This window comes from Rhinatrema bivittatum, chromosome 5, assembly GCF_901001135.1.
Source record: "Rhinatrema bivittatum chromosome 5, aRhiBiv1.1, whole genome shotgun sequence".
In the NCBI taxonomy this organism is placed as follows: Eukaryota; Metazoa; Chordata; class Amphibia; order Gymnophiona; family Rhinatrematidae; genus Rhinatrema; species Rhinatrema bivittatum.
In genome coordinates, this window is record NC_042619.1 from 205137652 (window position 1) to 205155083 (window position 17432).

At 44.6% G+C, this 17432-nt stretch overlaps 1 protein-coding gene across 3 annotated transcripts in view; it reads right to left on the reverse strand.

Annotated features, from left to right (window-relative positions):
• The window catches only part of POLA1 (DNA polymerase alpha 1, catalytic subunit), a 1013915-nt gene that overhangs the window by 762316 nt on the left and 234167 nt on the right, over positions 1–17432 (reverse strand). For all 3 annotated transcript variants that reach the window (XM_029603088.1, XM_029603086.1, XM_029603087.1), the window contains 2 exons: positions 7237–7366; positions 6836–6955 (listed from right to left, as the gene is read on the reverse strand). In XM_029603088.1, the coding sequence (XP_029458948.1) occupies positions 6836–6955; positions 7237–7366 (250 nt within the window). The remainder of the gene's footprint in view (positions 1–6835; positions 6956–7236; positions 7367–17432) is intronic.

Sequence of the window (17432 nt, forward strand, 5' to 3'; positions counted from 1 at the left end):
TTGGCACTTGGCTACTATGTCTCTGAAGGTCTCCTCTATATACCCTCTGTCTGCCACTGCTCTTCCACATCTACCACTCTAGCCTCCAAAGATAGGACTCATTCCCTGAGAGCCAGGAGCTCTTTGGACTGGGTGCACATACACAACCTCTCACCCGTGGTTTAAAATAACATGACCAGATTCTAGTAAACAGGTTTTGGCAATCCCAAGAAAGTCAGGCCTTTATCAGTAAGTAGATCATATATGATATGAATTTCTAATTGCCTGTACATTAACTAAAATAATGACAGATTTAGAGTCATAACAATAGATGCTTCATGTTTAATACTTATGGGTTCTAAATAAGATGGCTGCTGTTCAGTAGCTTCACTTTCAAAATTAAATTAATATACCTTGCATGGTAGAGGACAATAGGGTTGATGGCAGTCAGTTGGTAACAAATGGCCTGAGAATAGTCAGTCATTTTCAATAAAGTGACTCAAAGCCTTGCTTATCTCACTCAGTTCACTCATTGTGCACACATGGAGCACATAAAGGAACTCCTTTGTTGAGCTCTTTCATGCATGCAACGGAGCGGGTGCTCCTCTGGACAAAGTGCTTCCAGCGTCCCCCATCAGCTTAAGTCCTTCCAGCATAGATAACATTGCAGGACAGTTTCAGCCCAAATGCAGTAGTGCCAGCAAGGGTGTGATGAGTGGCAATGCTGTGCCTCTCCTTAGGGTCTAGATATGTAAAGTGTAATTTGAAGCAAGGCACGTCCAAGGTCGGTGTCCTTTGCTGGCTTAAGTCCCTCCTGTATAGTCGGGGGGGGGGGGGGGGGGGGTTCGGCCTAAATGCAACTGTGCCGGCAAGAAGGTGATGAGTGGCGATTATCCACCTATTTCACTACATTAACAATGTTATTTGTGTTAAGATATTTGTATTCAGAACTTGAATCATCTCCCATACCGTCTCAAGTGAAAATGTTTGAGGCCTTACCAGCTCTTGATAGGGGGCAGGTAAATGTTCAAACAGGCTCTTCTTTTGCTGCTGCTGTTCCTCTCCAGCTGCAGATACTCCTGCTTCCCAATCAGTTTGAAAATATGCCGAGGCTCCTTCCCCCATCAACTCGGGCTCCAGTAGAGATTCCCGCGAGGCACATGTATTAAGTGCCTCCGTCTCTCCTCACTGTTGGTAAGTGCGTCTCAGCGCGGGATTTGCAGGAGGAGACCTTTCCTCCAGTGATAATGATGTTAATAGTTCAAGGCCTAGCTCAGGCACATCTCCCCCCCTCCCCCTGAGCGTCAGCCAGTGATCCCGCTACCGGAGCAGCTGCTTCCTGGCGAATGTGAGCATCTATAGGGCCCACCACAGGTTGGGTCGAGGGAAGCTCCGAAGCCATGCGCTCCCTCGCCCTGCTCTCGCGGGCTGAATGCGGCATAGGAATTGAAACAGAAAGGTAAGAGATGCTCACATACGTCTCACCCGATCGCCATCTTGGATCACCTAGAGGTAGCTGAATTGGGACTAGCTGAAAGTAAATATATACAGACCATTGAGGTGAAAATTGAAAGCACTATAAATGTGCAGCAGGAACTGATAAAAGAAAACCAAATTTTACACTCCAAAGTTGAAAATTTGGATAACCAACTTTGTGCAAAACACTTAAAGTGTATTAATTTTCCAAAACTGCCTTATACTGCACCTAAAGACATATGGAGAAGGTATACGATTGAGGTATTGAAAATTACGGAACCAATGCTACCAATATCTAAAGCATATTATATTCCACCAATGAAGAAAGGTCGAATAGATGCTAATAATATTTAGGTATTAACCTCAAGAGAATCTAAGTTGGAGATTTCAGCAGTTCTAGATCAGCCTAATGAAAATTTAGCTGTGGCATCAACCCTGATGGTTACCTTCTTACTTGAAGCTGACAGGAAATGAATCTTTAAACAGTACGTCTTGCATCATACTGAGACGTTCCTGAATCACAAGATAGAAATATTTCCTGATTTGTCAAGGAAAACGTAGAAAAGATGACAACAATTCCTTTTATTGACGTCCCAAGTGATAGAATTGGGTTGTTTATTTCTTCTAAAATTTCCATGCAAGTGCTTGATTAAGCACCAAGGGGTTTGGTTCCTATTTTATCAGCCTACTCAGTTAACATGATTTCTATCAAATAAAAAGAAAACTTTGTTTAGCTCTTCTCCAACTCTAGCTTAGTAACTCCATAAGTTGTAACTATAGATCTTTCAATACACAATGCTGTATTCCATTAGTGCCAATTTCCTTTGTAATATATAATTTTTGGGGTTGTGATAAGCCCACATTTAGGGATCCAAGATTAAGCATATACATATCCTGTTCTTCTGCATTTATATTCTTTCAATTCTAATGTTTGACTGCAAATTTTACAATGTCCACATTATGAAGCCCGTATGTTAAAAGCTAAAGACAGCCTAGTGAGTATACAAACAAGTACATTGAAAAAATGTAAAAATGTTTGCTTGTAAATTCTTGACTTTACATTCATTATCTTGTTCTACAGAATCCGCCCTGAGGAAGCGTTAAGCGAAATGTTAACGTTGGCGGGGGCATACAGCACAGACTTGTTTAAGGCAAAAGAAAACCGCAACAAGTTCTAAGATAAGTGCTTCACTATAGTCTGGGACAAAGAGTTATTACTATAATCTTGTCCCTGAGAGAAAGATATGTCATTTTTGGGCTTCCAACTTACATAAATTATTGTGGTTAAAACGATTATCGACAGTGTGGTAACCTGTGGCAAAAATCAGCCGCCAAAGCAGTTAACAACAAAAGTCTTGTAATTGTTGAGACAATCCACACATATCGTTTCAGAACAGTTTGCAACTTTGATTCAGGTTGTTGCAATTGGCGATCAAGCTTCAAACTATCTGTTTGGGGATCATAAAGTTACCCTTCCTTAAGAGTTGAACTATTTTAAATATAATTAAAAAAAGAGAGACATAGAGACCCATGATTGAACTCACTGGTTACAAAATCTTTGGTTAAATAAACCTGATTCGCCAGTTCTAAGGTCTTTTGTCTCTGTCATAAAAAGTTACAAAATTATAATTTACTTTAAAAACAATTTATCAAAATTAGTAATTTAATAAAGTTTGTTTTTTAACAGCACGTTTTTCCAACATAATCTATGTAATTTCTACAATTAGCTATTTGATGGAAATTAATTAGACACTAACTGGTCCCTGTTTTTTGTCACTTAAAAAATTGTTACAAAACATGTATTTCCTTTCAAGTTAATACTTGAAAATATTTGTAAAATGAATAGAAAAAACTAAGAAAAGAAGGTGATGAGTAGCTCAACGCTGCGCCTTTCCTTTGGGGCTAGAGATGTGAAGTGCCCAGATGTTCCAAAGAGGTCTGATAGCCAGGCTTCTTCACCAGTGTCCTTTTGGGTATATATTGTTTATTTTTATGGGTTTTGCCTCCCTTCCAGCAGATGGAGACAAAGAAAGTTTCACAGGCACCGTCTTATAACCTGGTGTGCCACCTGTTACTCTTCAGTATTGAGCAGACCCAAGCCTAACAAACATTGAAACAAACCAATTTGAATTAACTCTAAACTGATTCCCCCCAACAAGCAGAGGAGTAGGAAAAGGAAAACATGTTTATTATCTGAAGAATCTATGCCAAACCTCAGTGAAAAAAGAGAAATAAGGAATCAGTAATCGAGCAGACTCTCCAGCCATACAAACCTCCAACATGGGTGGGCGTCTGAACTGATCCGTGGTATTACAGGAACGAAAATTAGCAGGTAAGAACCAATTTTCCTTTCCCTGTACGTACCTGGATCAGTCTGGACACCTGGTATGTACCAAAGCTTCCCTTAATGAGGGAGGGACTTGGAGAAATTGCACATGTTCGAACTTGGACATCCAACTGGTAGTGTCTAGCAAAAGTGTGAAAAAGATTTCCAGATGGCCGCCCTGCAAATGTCCTATGGGGAGACCAGCTGACATTCAACCCAGGAAGCCACCTGGGAGTGCGTAAAATAAGCTTGCATCCTTCCGGAACTGGGCGACCATAATAGATATAAGAAGATTTGATAGCTTTCTTCAGCCAGTGAGCTTTTGTAGCCTTTGAAGCTTGTCGCCCTTTCTTTGGGCCATGCCACAGGACAAAAAGATGATCCAACAAACAAAAGTTGTTTGTAACCTCCAGATACCGCAGGAGAGCCCTCCGGACATCCAGGCATCTCAAATCCCTTGCATGAGAAGAAGCAAGATCCAAGTCTGAAAAGGCTGGGAGTTCCACTGACTGACTCAAATGAAAGGCCGATACCACCTTAGGTAGAAAGGACGGAACCATTCTCAAGAAGACCCCCTGAGTCCGAAATTCGCAAGAACAGATCCCTGCATGACAACACTTGAAGTTCAGAAACCCTTCTGGCTGAACAAATGGCTACTAAAAATACCACCTTCAGAGTTAGATCTTTCAATGAAACCTTTTTGAGCGGTTCAACAGGTGGCTCACACAAGGTCTTAAGGACCAGGTTCAGGCTCCAGGAAGGACAAAAACTGAACTGGAAGGCGCAAATGTTTAACCCCTCTAAGGAAACAGACTACGTCCAGATGAGCAGTGAGAGTGGACCCCCAGAATCTCGACATTTAGACAACCCCAATGCTGCAACCTGGACTCTTAGGGAATTGAAAGAAACTCTTCGCCATACCATTCTGTAAGAAAGAGTATAGAGGGCACTGAAGACTGGCGAAGATCCACACCATGCTGCTTACACCAAGACTCAAAGACCCTCCAGACTCAAATATACCCCATGGAGGTAGAGGGCTTGCAAGCCCTCAAAAGCGTAGAAATGACATCCTCTGGATAAGCCTTTTTTCCTTAGCTGCTTCCTCTCAAAAGCCAGGCTGCAAGACAGAAGCGATCCACTTGATCAAAAAATACAGGACCTTGACAAAGAAGATTTGGCAGATGAGAGAAACGTAGAGCCCCGTCCACTGCCAGGTTGACTAGATCCACGAACCATGGGAGACGCAGCCACTACAGAGCCACCAGGATCACAGGGTCCGGGTGAGTTTCTATTCTCCTGATCACCTTGCCTATCAGGGGCCACTGGGGAAACCCGTAAAGAAGGATCCGTTGAGGCCAAGGAACCACAAGTGCATCCACTTCTCCCCCGTGCTCTATTCTGTGGCTGAAAAATCACTATACCTTGGCATATAAGTGGGTCGCCATCAGATCCACATGCGGGTGTTCCCACCTGCGAGAGATTAAGTCCATAGCACTGCTCGACAGCTCTCATTCCCTGGGGTCTAATTGGCGATGACATAAAATCCGCCTGTACGTTGGTGGTCTCCGCTATAAGGGATGCCACTATCTTCAAATGCCGTTCTGCCTAGGACATCAGCATCTGTGCTTCAAGAGCTACCAATCGGCTCCTGATACCGCCCTGCCGATTGATGTAGGCCACTCTGGAAGCCCTCTTCGCTGATCAAGAAGACATGGCTAACGCCCCCAGAGGACAGAGCACTCATCCAAAATCTCCTCAGCACACACAAACCCTGTACACAGAGACCCCATGGCAGACACTGACTTCTTGCAGCCACAAGCACTGAATTGGCGGGCATGATCTGACATCTAACCTGGCCTGAACAAACACCACTGTATAGCTGTAAACTAGCTGTAGCAAAGAAAGTTTCTTCCCCAGAGATTTTACTCCAATAGACACGGGAAGTCAGCCCCTCCAAACCAAGGTGTCCTGACTGACTGACCTTCACCAGGTACAGAGATTCCTTCTCTTTTGTTTTTTTTCTGAGACGTGGAGAGAAAAGGGAGGGGGAGGACAGGCAGGAGGATTCTCCCTCAAATGCATGAACTAAAAGCATGGGTTCTCCTGTTAATATTTATTTTTGAAAAGGAGAAACCCTCCCCACCCTCTGGGCTCTACCAAGTCCCCTCTGCAACTGGGAACCTCTTAAGCAGGCACTGAAACAAGCACACCACCTTAGGGTCATCCCCATCCAGAGGAACCCCAGGGCCCCCAAGACGAACCCCAGGACTCCAAGACGAACCAGGGACCTGGCCCTAAGCATGAATGCCTTCTTAGAAATCCTGCTGCATCACCAGCAAGACCTACCATCTGCTGAAGGCACAATATACTGGGCTTTCTCTATACTGCACCACTTCTATATATTGGTGATGTCATGGAGAAAATGTGTGCTCTGCCTCCATCTACTGGTTGGGGGACATAACCCACCAGTATGGACTCAGTGACTGGTGTAGCAGGATGAAATGGAATGTCTTCTTTGTCAGATTTCCCATCTGAATAGGAAAAGCAAAAAGGGGAGGGTGAACTGAAAAGAGGCAGTTGAACAGAACCCTAAGCTCCACTGTTTGCTCATGCAAGTAATAGAAGCAAGCTTTACATATTTCCATAAAGGAATAAATATCTAATTTTTCACTGCTGAATTTATGTTTGGCTGTAAGGGAAAACAAAATGCATTTTTTAAAAAAGGTGTTTTTTTTATTGTGCTTGTTTTTCACTTAAAGAACCTGGATATAAATACTACCCTGTGAGCATGCAGTATGACAGAACAAATAAAACACCAGTTTAAGAGGTGTGTTCTCTAATGCTATGGATGCTTCTATTATCAACAGGTTTAAATGGAGCACTCCTGCTAGTCTTTCATTGGCATCCAGATTTATACGCATACACTTCTTGTAAACACAGTACAGTACAAACCTGGTAATCTACAAACAAGAGCCAAAAAATCCATAAAGCTTAGACTGTGAAAATAGAAAGGGTGGGGGACTGATTTGAAAAGAGAAAACCAAGTAAACTTACCTGGCCAGGCTGGGGCTTCTTGAACATAGGCTTGTCTGGCACAATATAATCATGTTCATGAAATGCATGAAGTAGCAGGTATTCGTTTCGCTCAGAGCGGCCACCCATTAGTGTTCTTGACTGGTAGAAAAATAAAAGGTTGAAAAGCACAAAGATCATCTTAAAGGGTTATATGTGTTCCAGAGCATTGCCATTCTACTTAATACATTAAAAAATGTTTTATCACAGGCTTATGACCACCTCTGTTTTTTCAGATTTACATACACAAGTTTAAGGGGAGGCCACGAGCCTATAAGGCAACTGGTGCAATTAGTTCTGATTGCTCACAAGGTGTCTTTTTTGTCTCTTGTGATTATAGTTGAGAAAAGAAGGGGCTAGAAGAAAAATAAAAACCAAATTACCATGACGTTGCCAGCAATGTTAGTGATCTGCAATGCCAGGGGAAGGACGCTGAGTTCACACATAATCTGCAGGATAAATCTGGCATCCATCCAGGTGTTCTCTAGCATGTAAATCAAGTGTGCAGAATCACTGCAGACAGAAAAGAGAATGACAGGAAAACTCTCAGACACACAATCAAAAGTCAGTAAGTACAAGTCTGCCCTCAACCCAGGAGGCATTACAGAGCAAAGACCATACTAAAAGGAAACATATCTTCTAATGAAATATAATCTCATGCCGACACTCCTGGAAAGACTACAGTGGCTCTTACATTCATTTGAAGAAATATGCCATAAAATTAAGAATAATTGTGGACCTAAAGGTGACAAGAAAACACATCTATTAAGGACTTTACATTTTGAATACCAGCAGGTACTTCAGTGTGGTTTACAGCAAACCTCAGCTGCAAAAATAGCACTCCCAAGCAATTATGCAAATTTCCAGTATAAAAAATGTAAAACAATCAAAAACAATACAGAAAAATGTTTAGAGAAATTATATAAAAGTTCTTCAATTACCATAGGCTCGTTGTGCAACTTTGCTAGAGCACAATAAATGTACAGCATTTAGTATGAGTATGCAAGGATGCTAACAGAACATCTGTGCAAGATTATACTGAGACAAATGAATCTGCTCAGGAAAAAACCCACACATAAGTCATTCCCCCTTCCCTTTGGTAGAGAAAACAAAAGTATAAATTGCATGAAGCTGCACTGATACAATGCTTCTAATAACATCACACAGTGATACACATGGAGCAGCGTGGGTTTATTGAGGAGTTCACACAGTGCATGCAGGACCGCAAGAATTATCCTTACAGGGATACTGGCACATTTGATAAAATGTACAAGGCAAATCAGGTTATCCAAGTGTTACTTCTTGCCAAATTTAGTTAAGCCCTGCACGTCTTCTAGCCGTTCCTAACCTAAAAATAAATATTGTCGAACACAGCCTAAGCCTTCTGTTTTTCTGTTGCAAATCCTCACTGCAGCCTAAGGTGATACACTTCATATCACCAACCATTTAAAAAAAAAAAAAAGTCCTAGGATGAGATGGGGAGACTGGCCCAACATCACCTGTTCTGCTGAGGTCCTCCTTATTGCTCTGCTGAGTTCCATCTGCAGTCAGCAGACTGGGGGAGATGTAGCACCACTCTCCCCAGCTGACATCAGCAGTCAATGCAGTCCCTTTAAGAGAGTTGCAAGGGGTGTGCCCCATGGGTAACCTTTTTTGTAGCACTGAGGGCATACTGAGAATTTAGGGAATGGAACCTTGATAAGACTTGACTGCTGCTTTGAACCAAGATATAACAAGCGCTTTGTTACAGTAAACCCAATTTCAGCATTGCTGGAGTCTAGCTGTTGTACCCTATATGGGTAAGAGGAAAGGGTGGGTCAGGACCTACCCACCAGAGCCTAGCACTGCTCCACAGCTGTGCAGATAATTGTGGATGGATTTATGATTTTGCCCTCTCAAGGAGTTTCATTAAGGTGAGAAGGGCTTGATGGAAGAGAAACCACCATTGGCAAGATAGACATGTCACAAAGTCCCCACTACTGAACACCTAAAAGGTGAGTGGGAGGAACTATATCAGGTCCTCTGAAAAAAGGGGAGATATCCAAAGTTGTCACACTTCCTTTTATTTGCTGACTACCTGCCCCCAGCAACCGGAGGGGTGTTTTGTTCCCTTCCTAGCAACATGGTGTGGAACAAGGGAGAAATTCCTGCTGACAAACCCTGACAAAATTTCTATGTTCACGGATGATATTCTACAATATTTGATGGACCCGCTGGTATCTATCCCAAATTTACTGGATTAAATTCAAAGGTTTTCTCTTTTTTTAGCCTATAAAAGATTATGTGGTCCAAATAGAATTGCTCCACTTAAATGCTTTATGTTCCAAAGATTTAACAAGTGCCTTCCCATTTTGATGGCAGCCAATTAGTATAAAATATTTAGATATTTCCTTTGCCCCTCACCTTGATATCTCAATATGTCTGAACAAAGAGGATGATTGAAAAGGTTCGATCTTCCTTTGGTCCTCTCCAACGCATGCACCTGGTGGAATGTGTGCACACCAATTCCGGAGGCTTCTTGCCACTTAGCAAGTAAGCTCAACTAATCATCTCCTTTATCCAGCAAGCCAGAGTAGCCGTAGATACCTCCTCTCCTTTACACGCACCTCCAAAATGGACTATCAAATGTTCCAACTTGGGGAAAGCATTAGTGACCTCCAAATACCGCCGCACATCCAAACACTCCTCCCAAGAAAAGGTCGGTAGAGAAATTGTCTGAGTGATATTCTCACCTTTGGAGAAAAGATGGCACTGGTCGAAAAACTACCATGCACGACAAGATCAATAGAAAGGGATCTTGGCAAGAAAGAGCTTGAAACTCAGAGACCTGCCGTGTGGAGCAAACCACAACCAAAAATTAGATTTTAAGTGACAGATCCTGCAAGGAACTCCTTTTCAAAGGTTCAAAAGAAGCCCCCATTAGAACTCTCAACATTAGATTGAGATCCTACAGGGACAATGGGCTGGAAAGGTGACCGCAACCTTTTCACACCCCTCGAAGTAGGGATACATCCGTGTGAGCCGCTAAAGACACACCAGCTATGAGGCCCTGGTAGCTGCCACCTGCACCTTTAAGGAATTCATGGCAGGAATTCTGATTATTCTAAGTCTATCCGGAAGAAAGTCCAAGATACAGGAAACAGCAGCTCTCCAGGGGAACTCTGACCTGGATTTGCAGAACTGCTCAAACAGATGCTAGACTCAAATATAAGTCAAAGAAGTGGACCATTTCCAACACTTTAGTAACAGAAATTACCGCTGAAGAATACCCCTTCTTACAGAGCAGTCTCCGCTCAAGAGCATAGCCATAAAACAGAATGGAGCCAGATCCTCCATGACCATGGGTCCCCTGAGCCAAAAGATCCCACGCCTTTGGGAGGCATAATGGCCAGCCCAACTGGAGCCAGAGAAGATCTGCCTACCAAGGCCTACATGACCAGTCTGGCACAGCCAATAACTCAATTGCTTTCCAGCTCTGCCATAACAGTTGGCCTATTGTTATGTTTGCCAGCTTGCATGACACCCTCGTGAGCCGGCTCACTTACTACCCATTCCACGCAGCTCTGCACCTTTCACCCACTTCAAAGGTGCGCCAACATTTAAGAACCTGTGGCAGGAAACCAGTCCTCTGGCACTCCCCAATGACATCATACGGCCAGGTATTTAAACTCCGGCTGTGCAACATCAAGATGCCTCAAAGGGTCGAGTTTTGTTGAGTGTGAGAATTGCTGTTTCCTCTGCTCATCCAGCCTTACCTTTGTCCTCCTGCCTTGTCTTCACCTCTCTTCTTCTATCCTGCCTGCCCTCGGACTGATTCTCAGAATTGACCAAAGCCTGTGACCTGACTACTCTCACTGCCACCCACCTCAGACCTTAGCCTGGACTACAACCTCCCTTACCTGCAATTTATCACAAGCAGATTGTGATAAATTGCAGGAAGACCTTGTGAGACTGGAAAATTGGGCATCGAAATGGCAGATGAAATTTAATGTGGATAAGTGCAAGGTGAATCATAAAGGGAAAAATAACCCATGCTATAGTTACACAATGTTAGGTTCCATATTAGGTGCTACCACCCAAGAAAGAGATCTAGGCGTCAAAGTGGATAACACATTGAAATAGTCAGTTCAGTGTGCTGCGGCAGTCAAAAAAGCAAACAGAATGTTGGGAATTATAAGGAAGGGAATGGTGAATAAAACGGAAAATGTCATAATGCCTCTGTATCACTCCATGGTGAGACACCACCTTGAATACTGTGTACAATTCTGGTCATCACATCTCAAAAAAGATATAATTGCGATGGAGAAGGTACAGAGAAGGGCTACCAAAATGATAAGGGGAATGGAACAACTCCCCTATGAGGAAAGACTAAAGAGGTTAGGACTTTTCAGCTTGGAGAAGAGACAAGCTGAGGGGGGATATGATAGAGGTGTTTAAAATCATGAGAGGTCTAGAACGTGTAGATATGAATTGGTTATTTAGTCTTTCAGATAATAGAAAGACTAGGGGCATTCCATGAAGTTAGCATGTGGCACATTTAAAACTAATCGGAGAAAGTTCTTCTTCACTCAACGCACAATTAAACTCTGGAATTTGTTGCCAGAGGACGTGGTTAGTTCAGTTAGTATAGCTGTGTTTAAAAAAGGATTGGATAAGTTCTTGGAGGAGAAGTCCAATACCTGCTATTAAGTTGACTTAGAAAATAGCCACTGCTCTTACTAGCAACGGTAACATGAAATAGACTTCGTTTTGGGGTACTTACCTGGTTCTTATGACCTGGATTGGCCACTGTTGAAACAGGATGCTGGGCTTACTGGACCCTTGGTCTGACCCACTATGGCATGTTCTATGTTCTTATCTGCCGCCTGCCTTTTACCACAGCCTGGACTGAAATCCACTTCTGATTGCTGCCTGCCTCTGACCTCAACCTGACACCGGAATTACTCTCTTACACCACAGAGACTGCCACCTAAGACCTGCCGACGCCTGGAACCCAAAGGCTCAATCTAACCTAAGAGGAAAGGAGCTTGTACAGGTGAAACTCCAACTCAGTCTCCACAGTCTGCTCCACCAGCTGGCAGTGAGGACAAAGGCCTTCCCTGTAGGTTGTGGCAACTTCACCCCCAACACAAGAGTCCATTATCCTAACACCTATGAGCACCCATAGAGGAAAGACATACAGGAATTCCCTCTCCAGCCAGGGCTGCACTAGGGCATCGATCCCCTGTTGCCCTCTATTCTCTTTGACTGAAGAAATGGTCTATTTTCGTGTCCCTCTGAGTTGCTATCAAATACACCTGAGAACACCACCACCTGCAAAATGCATCTGAGCTCAGTTCCCATTCCCCAGGTTCTAGCAGATTCTGGCTAAGAAAGTCAGCCTGGGCATTTTCCTGGCCAGCGATATGCACTGCCGAAAATAGTTATAGATTCTTCTCCACCTATGGGAAAAGGAGCGACATCTCCAACAAAACTCCTCGTTTCCCCCTGCCGACTGACATATGCCATGGTGGCTTGCCCGAGAGGACCTGAACAGCACTCCCCTGAAGCAGCGGGAGGAAATGGAGAAGGGCCAGGTTGATTGTTCTGGTCTCCAGCAGATTGATGGGCCACAAGGCCTCCTACAGAGACCAACGTCCCTGGGCCACCTGATCATAAGAACTTAAAAAGTTGCCATACTGGGTCAGACCAAGGATCCATCAAGCCCAACATCTTGTTTCCAACAGTGGCCAGTCCAAGTTACAATCACCTGGCAAGTACCCAAAAATTAAATAGATCCCATGCTACTAATGCCAGTAATAGAAGGCTATTCCCCAAGTCAACTTAATAGTTTATAGACCTTTCCTCCAGGAACTTATCCAAATCTTTTTTAAACCCAGCTACACTAACTGCCTTAACCACATTTTCCTGACAATGCGCCACCCAACCCGAGCGACTCGCGCCAAGACCCAGGATAGAGTAGCAAGGCTGACTCCCCTCAACAAATGTAAAGGAGCCAGCCACTAGAAAAGCAACTGGTACATAGACTGGCTCAGAAGAAGGAGTCAAGCCCTGCAGTCCTGTAACTGCAAGGACCAATGCATCAGAAGTGATGCCTGGAGAGGGCGCATGTGAGCTCTGGCCAATGGTACTGCATCCAGAGTCACCACCATCAGACCGAGCACCTGCAAATAATCCCACATGGAGGGGATCTGTAATTCCAGGCAACACTGAATCTGACTAAGAATCTTGCACACTCCATGAGGAATAATTGTCCCACCTGAGTGTCGAACTGTGCCCCCAAATACTCCAGGGATTGTGTGGGCTGTAGAGAACATTTAGCAAAACTGACTACACAGCACAAGCCTTCTAACAGTTGCACCACTCAAACAGTCGTACACTCCGTCTCTTCGTGAGACAGTGCTTAGATCAACCAATCATCAAGATATGGCTGGACCATAATTCTCTCATGCTGGAGAGCTGCTGCCACTACAATCACCTTGGTGAATACTCATGATGGGGGTCGCTAGACCAAACGGTAGTACTCAGAACTGAAAATGCTCTTGCAGTAAACAGAAACGTAGATATCTTTGATCCCTGTCCTGAATGGGAATATGGAGGTAGGCTTCAGAGAGATCCAACGAGCACAGGTAACACCCCCTCCGGTGAACCGCAGTGAGAACAGACCACAGCATTAAAACATGGCTCCTGCAAACTGTGGTTCATACCCTTGAGATCCAGAATGGGACAAAAGGAACTGTCCCTTCTTGGGCACTATGAAATAAATGGAATAATGGCTGTGGCCCTGCTCTGAGAGGCATCAGGACCATTACCCATAAGAACTGCAGTTTCAACAAGGTCTCATGGACAGCCTGACGCTGTCCATGAGACCTTGTTGAGACCATAAAGAAATCTCATATGGGACAATGCAAGTTCAGGGTGTAGCCTGAATGATTTCCAACACTCACTAGTTGGATGTTTTGTGGGTCCACTCCCTGTTGAATTCCTGCAAATGTCCCCCGACAGGAGTTAAGAGGGAATGAACCCGTGTAATCTCATGAAGAGGCCCTGCCAGCACCCAAGGAGGGTCTGGCATCAGTCCTCTGACTTTTGGTTCCACAAAACTGACACCAGCTTCGCAAACCTAAAAATGCAGCGGAGGAAGCAACAAAACCCGAAATTGTCCCTGACCTTTGTCGGCTCTATAAAAAAAAAAAAGGGTCCCTGGTCTTCCGGAAAGTGCTGGGGCTTAAGTTCACTAAGATTTTTCACCAGCTGGTCCAGATTCTCCCTGAAAATCAGCTTGCCCTTAAAGGGCAACTTTCCCAGATAGGGTTTAGACTGTGAGTCAGCTCCCCAATTGCATAGCCACAGAATCCAATGCACTGCGACCAAAAGGGCTACCAACCAGAAGGAGCTCCATAACAAGTCTTACAGAGCGTCCACCAAAAAAGCTGCAGCAGACTCCATTCCAAGCTGTTGAATCCACCAAAGAAGAGCCTGGACTACCATGGCCGAAGAGATAGATATCTAAACCACAGTTGCCAACGAAATAAACAGATTTCTTAGAGGCAGCTCCATCTTCCTGTCCTATAGATCTTTGAGAAATGTGCCCCCCTCCACAGGAATAGCAGTACGTCGGGTCACTATCATGACCAGGGCATCCATAACCACATCCTGAAAAAACTTCTGCACCGAAGAGGATACAGTTATTGCAGGAAATTAAAACCTCAAACCACACTCCGGAGACTACAACTCAGCCAACATCATCTCTTCTACCTGCAGGGGGAGTGAAAAAGCGACAGTGATCTTATGCTTTCCTTTAATAATCGAATCCTACAATGGAGCAACCTGAAGCTTTGACTTCTCCAGTCGGAGGCAAGAAATTACCTGCTCAATCATAGAAACATGATGGCAGAAAAAGACCGTATGGCCCATCCAGTCTGCCCATCCATCAATTAATGGAGAAATTACTTACCTGATAATTTCATTTTCCTTAGTGTAGACAGATGGAATCAGGACCAATGGGTATAGTGTGCTCCTGATAATTTCAATCTGACGTCAGCCCTAGTACATATACCCCTGCAGGACGCCATGCTCCTCAGTATTCTCTTCAAAAAAGCAATTGTGGATATATGTGTGACTGAATAACTTGATTAACTTGCCTAACTTGGTTAATTTGATTAACTTGAACTGGTTGATGTGGTTATAGCTGGAGACCGCCAGTGCACTCAACCAAGAAACGCCGACACCCGGTAGGTATGGGTGTCCTAATTAGAGGGAAGCTTGGTTTACCCGTGTTTGTCTTGCTCTCGGGGATTGTCCACCGAGGTTTCCATGATTGTCGGCAGCCGTGGGCAGGATGCCGAGTCCATCTGTCTACACTAAGGAAAACGAAATTATCAGGTAAGTAATTTCTCCATTTCCTAGTGTGTAGCAGATGGGCTCAGGACCAATGGGATGTACAAAAGCTTCTCCTGAACAGAGTGGGAGGCTGCCCGTGGCCCACTTAGTACTGCCCTTGTGAATGCTGTGTCCTCCTGAGCCTGAACATCCAGGCGGTAGAACCTAGAGAAGGTGTGGATGAAGGACCATGTCGCCGCCCGACAGATCTCGGCGGGTGACATCCACTTAGTTTCCGCCCAGGACACTGCCTGGGCTCTAGTGGAATGGGCCCTGACGTTTAGAGGTGGAGGCTTGCCTGCCTCTTCGTAGGCCGCCTTGATTACTACTTTGATCCAGCGGGCTATGGTTGCTCGCGAGGCCGCTTCCCCTTGTTTCTTCCTGCTGTGAAGGACGAATAGGTGGTCCATCTTTCGTACGGTTTCCGTCCTTTCCAAGTATCGGACTAGGAGTCTGCCGACATTAAGGTGGCAAAGGCGGCGAGATTCTTCCGAGTCCTTATGCTCGTCTGGCGATGCAGCAAGATGGTTTGGTTTAGATGGAAGTGAGAAACCACTTTTGGGAGGAAAGAGGGAACCATGCGAAGCTGTATGGATCCCGGTGTGAACCTGAGGAACAGTTCTCGACAGGACAGTGCTTGAAGCTCGGAGATGTGATGGGCTGAACAGACTGCCACTAGAAATACAGTTATCAACGTTAGTAGTTGGAGGGACAGGCCGCGGATGGGTCTGAAGGAGGTTCCTGCTAGGAAGTCTAGGACTAGATTGAGATTCCATAGAGGCACCAGCCACTTTAGGGGTGGTTGGAGCTGTTTGACCCCTTTCAGGAAGCAGGAGTTGTCCATGTGAGAGGCTAGGTTGCTGCCTGGGAGCACCTTCACGGAAATGCAGGTAAAGCTGAGCATGACACACGGACCTTTACTTGCATACAGGGTGGGTAACTTTCAGCTAGCAGACGTTTACATGGGCAAATGCCCTTCTATACAGGCTTTATGTGTCTGGGATGGAGGTGGGAGGTGAGAGCTGTGCGTGGCCTTCGCCATATAACATCCATGTCCTTTGGAAAGATTAACAGGATGGAAACCTGTGAACCTGGGCTGTGCGAGGAGATCAGGCAGCTGAGGAGCCAGTCCAAGCAACTGAGGGAGGTCAATTACCTGCTGAACGAGGAAAACCACTGTCTGAAGGAGGAGATGTGGGATATGAAGAGGCAGTGTCAGCAACTAGTGAAGATGCTGAGAGAGAGGAAGAACAGTAAAGTGCTGAGAAGTCGAGCCGGACACCATTTTATGGCGTCGGGTCCATGCCTGCCCCCTTTCTAATTAGCTAAGCAGACCGACATTTCTGGTCAGTCAAATTACTTAGACCTGTTCAGGTAACTTTGGGAGTCATCCAAACAAATCTTTGGTATCAAAATTTCCCCCCCCATTCTCCATTTACATTTTGGCGGGGTTAATCATTATCAGGTGAATTTTAAAAGCCCTGTGTGCGCCAAAGCTTAGGAGAAACGCGAGTATCCCGGGCCGGTGTGCACCGAGCATATTTTAAAAGCCGCCTAAGTATGCGCGTCTCTCCCACTACACGCTCAGAAATTTGTTCTCAAAAAAGGGGCGGGGCATGGGCACAGGGGAGCTTCAGGCAGTATTCTCAGGAGTTTGTAATCCACACAGTTACAGACGTGTTGATTGCCTTGACTAGTAAGAGTTTAACAGAACAAAGAAAGTCATGGGAAATGGGCTACACATCCTGGGAAGCCAATCAGGGTAGTTAGCGATGATTTAATCATGCAGTTGACATTACAACTTATGTAAATGATCCTTTGGGCAGTCATGCAAGTCTCTAGAACCTTCTATCCTTTTCCTGTATTTGAATGTTATCTATAAAACAAGGGTCACTTCCTGTATCCAAGGAGATGCTGGTCAGTTTGTAAGACTAAGGGCACCCAGTACCCAGCATCTCCTGAGAACACTTATATTGATTAATAAATATACATTATACTTTTACTGAGTCTAAGTGTTCTTGTGTCCCTGGCCATAAGCATAGAGTAAGCTTTACAGGAATGAGTCCATATCTGCTTCAAGCAAGAGAGTGCCAGAATCCACACATGTCGCTGTACTCACCTCTTTAATCCAGCGTGCCACCATAGCCCTTGAGGTTGCCTCAACTTTCTTCATGCCACCATACACACAAAAATATGA